At 41.8% G+C, this 14,015-nt stretch overlaps 1 protein-coding gene across 5 annotated transcripts in view; it reads right to left on the reverse strand.

Annotated features, from left to right (window-relative positions):
* Positions 1–10,733: 10,733 nt before the first annotated feature.
* Ino80d (INO80 complex subunit D) overlaps positions 10,734–14,015 on the reverse strand; it is a 54,062-nt gene continuing 50,780 nt past the window's right edge. For all 5 annotated transcript variants that reach the window (XM_051190330.1, XM_051190331.1, XM_051190326.1 and 2 more), the window contains one exon: positions 10,734–12,553. In XM_051190330.1, the coding sequence (XP_051046287.1) occupies positions 11,394–12,553 (1,160 nt within the window). In that variant the 3' untranslated portion in view covers positions 10,734–11,393. The remainder of the gene's footprint in view (positions 12,554–14,015) is intronic.

Genomic DNA, 14,015 nt, shown 5'->3' on the forward strand with positions numbered 1-14,015 from the left:
GCTTTTGGTCTCAAAACATTACTGTTTTTAGGGAAGTGAGATTTTAGAATTTGTCTTAAACATACATTGATTAGAAACTAAATTCTAATTATACACGCATGTGCACATCGATGAACATGACTTTGTGGTTACTATTTTTGCTTGGGACCTTTATGTGCCCCACAGAAGAGCTCAAAGTTTCCCTCAGCAATGAAAATTAAAGCCAGCAGTGAAAAGTTCCAGTTACAAAAACCTTAACAACTCAGTTCTATGATGATACCAAGGTTGGGAAATTTTTTTGGTGATGGTGGGGATTGAATCCAGTGGCTTCCACAAGCTAAGTCTCTGTAGTAGTTATTTTTGTGTTTTGTTTTTAACTTTGGGCACACAACGTGAAATTGCTACTGTATTTTTTGAAACTATAAACACGAAGGAAGAGACAGGCAAGTTGGTACTAGTCTGTGACTGCAGCATTTGGAAACTGAGGAAGGAAAAACATTAGTCTATTACCAGCTTGGAAGACATAAAAGACCAAGAAAGAAAGGGGGCAGGAGGGAATAGGGAGAAATGGCTTCTGGTTAAATGAAATAGATTTGCAGCATATAATGGTTTCAAACTCAACTTGTGGTTGGATTTCACAATATATATAGCTAAAGTCAATTTGGTCTTAACTTGTTAGGCTATCCATAAAAATCATATCTCCCTAGAATTGCTGATAAAATAGATGACTGAAAACAACATATTTAAGATAAGAAACGGGGAGCTAAGTTTAATGGTCTAGGTCCATAATCCCTGTCCTTGGCTGGCAGAGATAGAAGGACTATTAGAGAGAGTCAAAGACCAGCTTGAAGTACCATGTGCTCCATGCCAGAGAGAGGTACATGGTAAAATTTTGTCTCATATAAACAAAATGTAACTGGGCCCAGCAGCTCCCTGGTGGAGTGTGTGGGGGGGGAGGGGTTGGGCAAAAGAATTGCAACTCCAAGAACAGCCTGGCCATGCACTGTGCTGTAGGCCAGTCTGGGAGGCAGAAAAGACCTTCTCAGAAACTAGAAACAAAGAAGAGAAAGCACTTACCCTGCACCGGAGCTCCCACCACAGGCAAAGGAAATAATTAGTAAAAGCAAGGCTACTTCACAGCAAGATTTATTAATACATCCAAAAGAAAGAAAGAAAAATCATTTTGTCACACTATATACAGATAATACATACAGTGTTTTATACACATATTACATCAGTTTTTACACAAGAAAAATATACATAAAAATGTAAACTTTTGTATACAAAAACCCTTAAACAAATTAAACAAGGACCAGATAACAAAAGGAGACCAATCCATTATTATTTCATCAAATTTTTAAAACAGTAATACAGTACATTCATTGAGATATATATATGGAAAATGTGAACCATCTCTTCCTGTTTAAAGGGAAATCACAAACCAAAAGCCCCTCGTCTCCCCAGATGTGTCCTCCCCAGGAAAACCACAGCCAGCGCCACGGATAGGCCTTTCCAAACCCTGCCGACCTCCTCTACACTCTGCAGGATAGCTGCTCCCAGTGCGCATGCCTGGAACTGAGTGGCAGCCATGGCACAGACACGAGAGAAGACGCTTGGTTTGTAAATCCCCTTTAAGCAGCTGCCCTCCTGTCCGTGCTCTGAACGTATGGTGTATGAAGCATACTGGGTGCCAAGGTGAACGAGAACCCTGAAAACAAGAGCTCTCGGTACGGCTAGTCCTTGCTACCGTGCAGTTACTTTGTAAAAAGACGTCTGAAAGCTGTCCATCCTGCCTGTCTTTTGCTGGTTTCCAATGGCTACCTCACCTTTGATTTCCCACTGCAACTTGGTTTTAATTTACACTTGGGCACTCTGGTTAGTACCATACATCTGCCAAGAGGCTTTTTTTGTTAAAGGCTGTTCTGATATCAGTTCCAGCGAGTTATTCTGTGAAATCTGTTTCCTTAGGAGTACCTTTACCCCACTCCCCACCTGACACCGCATTTAGGATTATCTATCCATCTACCTTTCTCTCCCTCTAAATTCTCGAGGTGTGATCTGCTGCCAGCTCATCTCAAACCAAAACAGTATTTAATAGTTTTGACTTAATGTTCTTGCATTCAGTACAGAAAACTGAGGCGCATGAAAAAAAGATACCTTGCAGGGAAGGGCAGTAAGAATGAAATATATGCCAAAAGTTAAGAGCTCTTTCAAAAAAGAATTCTTTAAATGAATCAAACTATGCAAAACAAACTATGCTTAAGACAGCATCATGCGAACAGTCTTCTTTCCAAGGTGAATGGTGAACACGGCAGAACAGCAGCTAGATGATCTAGTTCCTTGCAGCAAGAGAGGGGTCAGCTTCCCCCAGACAACATGATCGAAATGAGCATTATTCATTAATGAAAGGAGGAGGCAAACTGGTGAATTAAGCTGATCAAGGAGATGGTGGATGACACACACAAATGGCAATGTTAGGACTGCTCTGAAACAAATCGACAAGCTGGATTGTGGTACGTCACTGTTTCAGAGAATGGGGAGATGGCACAAAGCTTCCCAAGTGAATCTCGTCTCTCTATGCAGATGGTATTTTTAAAATGACAGTCTCTCTTTCAGTGATACAAACACAACAATAAAATAAGGAAGCTAAATAAATAGCGTGAAGCTGTTTTTAGATGAGACCTTTAAATGTCCTTTAAATAATTTGTGATAATGTATTTTAAATCATTACATACAACTGCCATTGCAGTGGCAGTATTCCAGTAGGGCAGCATTTTGCTAAATGTAAAAGATTGCCATTTAGAACTTATACATATACATGTGTATGTACAGTTATATCAACACTATTTATATACATATATATCTAGACAGCAACATTCCACTGCCTTTGAATATCTCTATGTCTGCTCCCACAGTATATCTTGGAGACACACTGTGTGAGCATATACCAAAGTATATGTACACATGCGCCAACATGTATGTATATACATTTCATCTGTGTGTGCATAAGAGCTTTAAAGGCACGATATATAAGGGTGCAAGTTTTCTGGAGAACTGTTGTGGGGTTAAAACTGAATGTCACAACTGAGTGGCAAGTCAAAAGGAAATCCAGCAGAATTCGTTACACAAGAACTCATTAGAGTATTTCACCTTGAGAAACATGAGTCAGTCAGAATTCAAGAGGCCTCCACGTGACTTTGTACACTTGTTAAAATTCAAATGGTAAATTTATATTTAAGACACAAAGCAAATCAAACTATTTAAATGATAGTAGGTGTGGAAATACACCTAACACTACTATCAATCATCAGGTCATAATTATGTTTTTATGTTTTTTTTTTTTTTTCACTTTAAGTAAAACACTCCAAAATTCCCTGGGGGGGGCATCAAAATTAATGGTTTGATGGTTTGAATTTTTTTTTAATTTTTGATAACTACCCAATTCTCAAAGAAAATGTGACAGAAAGCTGTATACTGTGGGGGACTGTCGGTAGTCAAGGAATGTGAAAGCAACAGTCAAGGTATTTATGCCAAGGCTTCCAGCGAGGGAACTAAGTTGGGGAGAAGGGGGTGGGGGGGACAATGTGGCTCAGCAGGGGCCATGCAAGGCCACCCTCGGGAGTCCATCTCCAGTACCCGGACGATAGACAACTCGACAAAGTGTGTGACTGTTAAATAACGACAGACTAGCTAGCGGTCTGAGGGACACTGCAACTGGTGAAAAGAAGAAACTCATTTGTGACCAATGTTGTCTGTAATTTGTGACTGCAATCCAACAGACTTTTATTTCAGCATGTTTGATGATGTACTCTAGACTGATGTCACTTCCACTGGCTTGGGGAATAATCCAGGATTTCCCACAGATGCATAATCTTGCTTAGCAAAGGCTGTAAATCTATTACACACACACATTTTTAGGGAAATATATGTATATAGCTTTATCTATACACACACATATACATACGTGTATATATAGATTTATACAAATGTATAAATAAACATAATACTTTTTAATCTTTCCATTGACAAGGCAAGTTCACATTCAGCAAAGTGCCACCACATCCCATATACACATCTCTGTACAAATATACACAAGGGTCTGTTCTCACCCTTCAATGAGGGGAAACTGATTCTAGCAAATTCCGTTAACCAGCAACTGAAGGGAGAAATGACGTCAGTACAGACTCCCTCCTTTCGCTTGCATGCATATGTACAAGAAATATGCATATTTCTTAAAATCCAAAAGCAAGAGTGAATGAAACAGGGAGATGCTACAAAAATACAATCGTAAAAAAACAACACAGAAAGCTTACCCAGGTTTTGACTGAATATAAGATGAAGTAACTGAGGCCTCAAAGACAACTACCAGTCCAAAGCTGTTCTTGGGAGTTGTTCTGACATATCCCTAAGCAGATGAGTTTTATAAATGAATGTGATCGGAGCATGCGGCTCTACCTCAGACCATCAGATGCTCCGTAAAGGATGCATGGCAAAATGACAAGGCTCAAAGTACAGGAATGTATCTTTCTGTTTAGTGCCGCCACATGAGTCAAGGGGAGAATGATTTTCCTACAGTGAAAAGATGGGAGCCGCAGTGCTACACTCCATATAACCAATGGCACAAGCCAGTTTTAAAGGATGTTTTGTAAAGAACTAAAATCACACCAGCTTTGAAATATGCACAGTGAAATGAGCCACCAACTCCTAAAACAAGCGTCCTGATCAAGGCCTATCTTTTCTGAACTTGACCAAGAAAACATCATAATACTTTATTACTTGGAATATAAAGAACATTTATTAGACGTAAAAATGTTTCAACAAATCTGTGGTCCCATCACCTCAATAGATTAACAAGCTGTTATCTAGGTCTGTCTCGCTCTTAGTTTTATTCTCATAAGGATGAGGCTGGTCTTAGAATCTGCTTTTTCTCATGTCACTTTAAAAACACCATAAGTTAATTCAAAGGTTAAAGGAAAATGCACATGATATCAGAGCTAGCCTTTGAACATAACATAGCAAAGAGTATGGCCTGGTTATAAAAAAGAAACAATGGGAAAGTAGCTGTAATACCCTCAGCTAAATAAATCATATTTCTATAATACATTCGGTTAACTTTCTATTTTTATACAAGCACACATTCATATCTCACACACGTGCCCCCGATGTATATTTTTGCATGTGTGTAAAAACACAGACACATACATACATGCACACAAGTAATTTACCTCTATTTTTAAGTCACAGTGGGAATTCCTTCGTGAGGAGGGGGAAAATGTTCCTGAATGAGACACTGAGACCATCTAGATTTATTAATTTCTCTATTTTACTTTTCAACTTACAGAATAAACTGTAAATTAAAGAATAAATCCATAGGAAATAACAGAGGTCTTAAAAACTTAGTTTACAAATTCCAGCTACAGTAGTGGGAGTTTTACTGGATCTATTTGCTTCTATTTACCCTGTAACTAAGTGTCTAGCCATTGTTAAGGGTAAACCACAGATCATGTACTAAAGAACATGATTCTCAACAGCTCTATGAATGATAATAAATGGTCTAAGGGTGTTCTACATTCTGAGGCCCCAGGTTAACCTTTTCTTTATATATCTGCAAGGTAGATCTGCAAGGTAGCAAAGGATAGCTATTCACCTTGACACGGCAGAGATCCAGTGTAAAAAGGTGCGTCACTAGTTTGTTCTGTCAAAAATAAAAATAAAAAGAAAAAGAAGCTCATATATAATTTTTAAGCTATTAAAACACATAGGCAACATAATTCATTACACTCAATACAGCTTTAGTATAAAACTTATAATTTATGAGGTGATGTTAATAGCATAAATTAATATACCTTTTCTCTTAAAATCTACAATAAGTATTCTGAAAGCTCATTGGGGAAGGAAGTTTTTTAAATAAAAGTTTTAAAGCTGTGCATGATGGGGAAAGATTCTGTATGCTGAAGCTGAGATGAGAGCCTGAAGAAAAAAAGAAAAAGTCCTCGGCGAGACACCACGGGCTATGAAACCAAATGCTTTCTCTCTCTTGAGCTCTCACCAATGATGAGTCACCTTTAGTTTCTTTTTTAAAACTATTTTCTTATTTTAAAAACTGCCCTAATTTCCGCAAGGAATCCCTGAGACATACTCAACACTATACAGTGAGAAGAGCTATCACTGTTGAGAAGGACTGATTCAACCCTTTGGAGCAGAGGCACACACTGTCAGCAGGTGTCAAGCTCTCTACCGTGTTAGCACTAACCCGCAGGAGAGCCTGTACCTTAATGATACAGGCTGGAGTCGTTTAGGGGCAAATCAGTCTATTCCCCAAGGAAAAGCAAAGGTGTGGCCTTGAGCTGTGCTGGTGCCTTCCGCCCTGTGTGTTGAAACGTTTTCCATGGGGAACTTGGGGTGCATATAGAGCTTAGGTCAGTGGTCCCCAGCTTAAAAAGCAAACGAACAAACAAACACTTAAGAACAACAACAAAAACCAATGAAGAAAGGTTACACCACTCTTGGGCCAAGACGAGTGCGGCTCATGTGTGTGCACGTGCACACCGCAGCACCGGGGATGAGCGTGCAAAACAGGCAGAGGGAGGAGGGAAAAAGAAAACATGCTGTCCCGCTGGCCTCCGAGATCAAGCAGCTTCTGTCTTAGAAGACTGCTTTTCACACAAACTTCAGATTAGCCAAAGATCATCTTGGATCTGCTCTTCTGGCCACTCAACACATTACGGATGCTCTGAAACGGGTAAATACAGTCACGACACATCTCTCTGAAATGCCAGGTCACCTTTCACTTGCTCCTTAGCACAGTGTAGAGGGGTAAAGCTAACCAAGACAAAGGATCTGAGTGAAAACAAGTGGCTCCCTAGGCCTAACCCACAACTGCGACGTAAATGACGCTGGCTATTGGAAGAGCCATGACTAGCATTCAGAAGTGCCGTTCTTAACTCGCTGGCCAGGGGGATTGCTTAACACATCTCCATCTGTGCTCTTAACAGAGACCGTATTACACCCATTGTGAAAGACATCATTTAAAATACTTTAATTAAAGTGTGATTTTGGTTCCCGTCAGAATATAACAACATGGGGACACTTAAAGAAGCCAAAATATTAAGCAATCATTATTTCTTTTCTACTTGATTCCAGGGGAGGTTTGGTTATTTTTCAAGTTATGAAGAGGGGGAAAAAATAGATAACTTTCCATAAGGGACTTTCCCATAAAATAATTTTGACAGGAAGAAACCTGTACAACAGCGTGGGAGCAGTAATGAAAGAGATACAAACGAGGATTCACTCCGACTGAACTCAAAGGTGTTTCTAAACTTCCTCATTCTACTGCGGCGTTGCACTGACCACTCAACAAACCACTCTATTAGATTATCCTACACATGTCAGCTACAGAATAGAATTTAATCTCTTTATAAGTCTAAGAAGAAAAGATGAAGAGTCTAAAAAAAAAGCAAATACTTTTAAAGTTCCAATGAACTTTATGAGTTAGTTTAGTGTTAACATCCTCACACTCTGCAATGTCAAAACAACGCACAACCACGCTTGGAACTCAGCTAGAGGTGGGCAGTGGCTTCCAAGAGGTGCTGCAAAGGAAGCTGCCAAGGCCCAGCGAAGACTGCAGGCCAGAGTCAAGGAACACACAGTAAGGGCTTCTACTCTGTGTGACCCAACTCTAATGCCAGTTTATAAGACATCATGCCACAGGCCAACAGAAATCTAAGTTCTCTGGTGTAAAAGAAACCATGTGGCCGGCACGCCTGCAGCACAAGAACTGACTCTGCTGTGAGGACTGCCAGCATGGACTGACCATGAGCTTTGGAAAAGGGTTAGTGTGACTCACAAGAGGGCAGAATCCCTAACCTTCACGTGAGAGTCTGGTTTGCTTTAAAAGATTAATCTTATAAATAGCGATTTGGCAAAGATAAAGTATTAGCTGTCCTTAGCCTTACATCACTAAAAATGCTAACATCAACTTTAAGGAGTATAAAACCATCGCTTTCCAACTCCATCTCCAAAGACTATCTGATCCTCATTAAACCATAGTCTTCTCACAGAGGGACACTAGACACGCCACACTGCCTGCCAACATGGGGCTGCTGTCATTTATGAAGCAGAAATACTTCACACGGTAGACTCACTAGAGAAAACCATCTTTGTGTATCAGCTATGTGATGGTAACTACAAGATTTTAACATTGCATAGTCTGTCACTTGGTGGTCTACCTGTAACTGCTATTTACTATCCTCAATTGTTGACTAGCTGTGTAACCTAACCGAGGTGTGGAAATTGCTAAGCCATTTTTACAGAAGAAACAAACAATGTTTTAAGTACTTTATTTAAAAAACATTAACAATTGGAGAGGAAGCCCATCTTCCCTTCAGATACCAGAGATTACAGTTGCTGACTATCAGATTCTCAGAGCACAGAATGCAATGCATTCATTAACTGCAGCAACTTCAAAAATTAAGTCACAGTAACACAATCTAACTGGCCTTTAGAAATGGTCCCAGAGAACTGCAGAGACAGAGGAAGTCTTCACTGTCACTGTTTCTTATTTACTGAACACTACAACAAAAGCAAGCGTCTACCCCATTAGGAGCTTATGTGAGGGTTGTTTTTGATTCCAGTATTGCCTTACCATAACACAAGTGCTATGTTTTCATGTAAGCATCGTAAAAGCTGCTTAATTTTTCTTTGCATATTAATACCCCACCTATTAAGAGACTAGACTTGTTTCAATAACTAGAAGAGAAACAAAGTGGATACCTCTGGGCTCATAGATAGATATTCTTCCAACAGGGGACTCACAAGAAAAGCAAACTACAGGCTTGGATGTTAGTTCTGAAATGGAAGAAAAGTGTGCTTTCTGCTAATGATCCGGTCCTACACCAGTACTTCCTAAGACTGCCCTCTCTTCAGCTACTGTCATGGGCATCTACACAAAAGCAAGTTTACTCAATATTTTTGGCGTGAAGCTGTAACCGGCAACATTCCTGATCACTTCATGCCTTCTTACTCGAAAGCAAAGAAGGGCTTTTAAATGCACATAAAACAGAAAACTGCAAACAATAAAAAGGTGCAACCAACTGCAAACTCAGTTTTGACAACTAAAGAATTTTCAGCAGCTAATGTAGGGACAAAAAGGCAGTAACAGTCCAAATTGACTACCCATGACTTTCCTCTCATTGTCAAACAGGAGCTTGATAAGGAAGCCCAGGGTTGCTCTGCTTCAGTCTTCAATTGATACACAATGGAGACAAAATAAATGTTTTGGGAGTGCACAGTCATCTGGTGATGATTATAATGGGATGTGAGAAACAGCTTAGCAAATGAAATGACACTTCTGAGGTGAGAAACCCCACTATCATTTCATTACAGTGCACTGACATGTAAAGAGCTACTGATATAAGTTCACAGGTAAGAAATAGTCAGAGAGCCGTTTCTCACTATTCAGGAGAGAAGTCCGTGGTGATACCAAATATAATTTTGCTTTGTGACATAATTTGTAATTTAGAAATTTCTCAATCTGTAAAAATGGCAAAGCTTTTAAAAATAAATGTTCCAATTAATTAACACGATTAAAAAAAAGTAAATATGTTACAAACACATTTTGCCCTCCCCCAATTCAATAAATACAAAATAGGGCATATCATGATTTCATATAGTCATGTGACTTTACCTCCAGAAGCTCAGGCACATGGTATCTGCATAATGCCTGCCCATCACCATCATCCCTTCAAAAGGCAGAGAAAGGAAAGCCTTCAGCAGAAGGGGCTGGCTAGAACTAGCGTGGCATGAAGAAAACACACATAAGGAGGAGGAAAATATGTCCTGACCTTTACTCGTTAGGAAGGAATTATGATCAAACAGTCCCTGACAAAAGAATTACTGTACCACATCATTAATAGATATGTTGTCTTATTTTGTAAAATATACATATGTAAATTAGGTTGAACTCAGGTAAGAATACCCAATGGTACTCGAAGGGACAGTGAAACCTCAGCAAAACAAGAGTAGAAAGTGAAGCTCCACCCTTCTTTGGAGGGGAAGGCAGGCAAGAAGAAACCCCACAATCACTTCCTAGTCATTAACTTACTTCAGTAACCAATAAAATTTACCCTAAAACCTTGGAGCTTTAAAAGAATTTCCAAATTCACTTCACCTTACCTACTTAAATTACTTTAAAATACCTAAGGTAAGTCAATTTTGTGTCTAATCTCCATATTCTTCTTTGAAAGAAACTTTAAAATGTGTGTCCTTCCGATAGTACACGTCACTTCACAACTGGTACACGGCTTCCACGTGTCCTTAACAGTTCACAAGTCTCACCAAAGAATCACAGCTGTAAACGTCTACAAACTAGGAGCGAATGACAGACCAAGCAGGTCACAAATGTCATCTTTCAAACCTACCTGGTCTAGCCTGCTTTTTTTCACATCAAAATATTTTCTTTACAACTTACAAATGTGTTCCATGAGTGAGGGATTTTGAAACAAATACACATGGAAAAGGCAAAGTGACTGTGAGACCCTAACCCTGAAAGCCCTGTGGCCTACAGGGTTAGTTGCCATGACACTCCCTATCACTGATGTGAATTCAGCCTTTTTGTGGTTTCTTTCTTCAATGGCCGCTCTTTAGCAAGAAAGGTCTGTGCTATCACTAGCTGACCAACCCCTCCCTATTCAGGAGGCTTCAGTCAACTCAGTAAGAAAGAAGGACCAACCTTGCTAGGTATGAGACGAAAAGAGGGAAAAGGGCCTTTGTCTGGGAGGGAAAAACACAAACAAAACCATGACAGCTACTTCCTGCACTACACGAAACACAGGGGTGAACACGCATTCACAGGCAGTCAAGAGACGGTTTTCTTTTCAGTTAACCACATCACAATTAGGAATGGCATCCAGGCCTCACCACGGTGTTTGGCAGTTGGTGCTAAGTCAGAGCTTTGATTTGCCTCCACACACCATCTGCTACACAGGATCTCAATAGGACCACTCTATCTAGAACAACCTATGTAAAAACCTGGCTAGAGAATGGAAATCATTGATCTGAACACTAGGAAATAGTAAAGGGCACTGGTAATCTGAGGTATCTTCCACTTCTAGGACTTGCTGAAGAGAAAAAAAAAAAAAAAAATCAATCCTATCCAGTCACTGTGCTGAGCCACCAGAGAAAACCGCCAGGCCGGGAGGACCGGCCAGGAGGGAATGAGCACCGGTGCTGAGGAGCACGTGTGAACACTGACTGACACAAGGTCCGCTGCACGGCCACTGCTGACTGGGAAAGGGGAGCCCCGCGAATCCCCGCTCTTCTTTCTAAATCTTCTGTAGGAAAAGAGGGAAGGGGTGCGAAAGAGGAAACAGAAAACACCAGGTCCCACCTGCCTGCAAGCACACAGACTCGCTCAGTTAGGGGTGGGGATGGGGGGGAGATGCATTATTGGTACTTGTAGCCGTGGCACCTGTTACTGTGAAGCCTGTAGGAGGGGCTATCGAGCTGTGGCTGGGCTGCAGGTCCTTAGGAATGCCACTGTGAGAACTCAGCTGGTGGCCGAAGGCGGCGCTGAACTGTGGGAGTTGCTGCTTGGGAGAGGTGGAGGCCATCAGTTCAGCGGAAGGCCCCATGCCACTGAAGCTGGTCTGTGGTAACCCCGGAAGCACACTGGAACTGCTTGGGGTAACGGTGGCGAAGGCAGGCTGTGTGGTCTCTGAGTTGGACGTGGTGGGCGGCGTGGAGAGGGAAGTGGAAAGAAGGTGTCCGTCCGCGCCAAGGAGGTTGCTAAATGCAGAGGGATCGCCAAGGTTGACGGGGAGATTCCCCCAGTGAGTCCTGGGGTTGACCACTCCTCCAAGTGGCACCTCAAGCTGGGTGGGGAGCAAGTGCTGTGCCATGATGGGCATCTCTGCTGAAAAGGTAGCTGCCATATTATCACCAGAGTAAGATGTGTGGGGGGAGGTGATATGGTCACTGTAGGGCGACGGCACGTGCTCGCTATCATAATGGCTTCCATGGGGTGAGGAGTGTGAATGATCACTGCTGTATTGCTGTCGTGAGGTGATTAGGTCATCTGCCTTGCTCAGCAGCTGGGCAGGGTGTGGCCTCTGGGAGGCATGGCTGCCATCATGAAGTCCATGAAACTGTCCTGGGAAGGCTCTCTCCCCAAGTGCACTCTGGCTGAGCAGAGTAGCAGAAGTAAGGCCAACGCTGGCTGGGGCAGAGAACTGCCCCTGGATCTGCCCTGTCAGTGGTGTGGGTGGATTAGACAGGGTAGCGGAACGGAGGAGGTTCTCGTCCAGCTCCAGACTAGAAAAGCTATCGTGTACTATACGTCCATTCAGTAGCTCCCCTAGGTCCGTGTTTACTTCTCGACTCAAGGACTGGATTTCCGATGCATCGGTACCTGCCGAGAACACCCCCATTCCTCTATCTGACAACCCCTGACCTGGCACACCATCTGACTGGGTAAGTACCCCAATTGTACTCAGGCACTCGAGAGAAGTTACAGCTTGCAAGGCCCGCTCAAGCTCCTCGGCTTCTTCGGTGGTCGGGAGGAGGTCTCCGTTCTTTCCTGCATCAACCAAAGCCGGCAGAATCAGTAGAGTTCATAGCTGACTCGCACAGCAAAAGTCACACGTCTGAGTATTTTAAACACTATCCTATCACAAAAGAGTCCTCGCCAGTTCTTAGATCCCAGAACTAAGGAGGCAAAGGCTGATGGTCTCTGTGAGTTGTAGGTTAGCCTGGTGCACATAGCAAGGTCCCGGCAAGCAAGGACTGCATAGTGAGAACAGTGAGACCCTGCCTCAAAACAAAATTCCTTTGTGGAAAAAAAAAAAAAAATGTCTTTTTCAAGACAGGGCTTCTCAGTGCAGCTCTGGCTGTCCTAGGACTCTCTTCTGTAGACCAGGCTGGCCTTGAATTCACAGAGACCCACCTGATTCTGCTGTGATTAAGGGTGTGTTCCACCACCACCCAATGAAAAAAGGTTCTTTAATGGGATTAGAAAGAAATGTGAAATGCTGATCTGCAGGACAGGCCTCAAATGCCAGCTCTCCTGGCATTTCAGTTACCTGGAATTTCAGTTACCATCTTTAATTTATTCTCAGAAATCTACCATAAATGTTTTTTGTTGGTGGTGGTGGCTTGTTTCCAGACACGATTTCACTATGTAGCCTTGACTGGCCTAAAACTTACAACATAAACCAGGCTGACCTCAAACTCGTGCAGACCCTCCTATCACTTCCTCCCAAGTGCTGAGATTAGAGTGTACCATCAAGCCTGGCTCTGTTCAATTCTTGTCATGTTTATTTATGAATGTGTCTGTGTCAACTTCTGCCACATGCATGTGGGTACCTGTGGAAGCCAGAGTGTTGGGTCTGGGGGCTGCAGTTATAAGCAATGGTAAGTTGCTCAATATGGGTACTGTGAATTAAACTCAGGCCCTCTGGAAGAGTGAAGACACTCTATTTTGAACATTCTCTCCAGCCCTCAGGATGTTGAATTCTTAGGAAGTCTAAAAGGTTGCCAATTTAAAACTCAATACCCATTTAATTATACATTATTTTTCTCTTAAAATGATATTGATAACACAAATAAAGTGGTATAGAATAAGAGAAGTATATATTACTTTGTCTATACCTACATTCTTCCCGCTGGAGATAAGAGCACAGAATCCATGCATATATTTAATGGTAAGCACTCAATTTCTTTTTTAAAACTATTTACTCTTTCTAATTATGTGGATATATGTATCTATGGCTGTCTGCCGACAGTGAGTGCAATACCAGTGATGTCCAGAAGAGGGTGTCACATCTCTGGGAGCTGGTGGCTATGAGCAACCTGATGAGGATAACCAGCTTGCATCCTCCACAAAAGCAACAAGTGCTCTTAACCATCTCTCTATCCCATGGGTGACCTTTCAAAGTATGTTTCATGCTCTATGGTCTTAGTCTTCCTCCTCAGCCAGACATGGTGGTGCACACCTTTAATCCCAGTACTTGCTGGATTACAGACATGCACCACCATGCCTG

This window comes from Phodopus roborovskii, unplaced genomic scaffold (assembly GCF_943737965.1).
Source record: "Phodopus roborovskii unplaced genomic scaffold, PHOROB, whole genome shotgun sequence".
Lineage (NCBI taxonomy): Eukaryota > Metazoa > Chordata > Mammalia > Rodentia > Cricetidae > Phodopus > Phodopus roborovskii.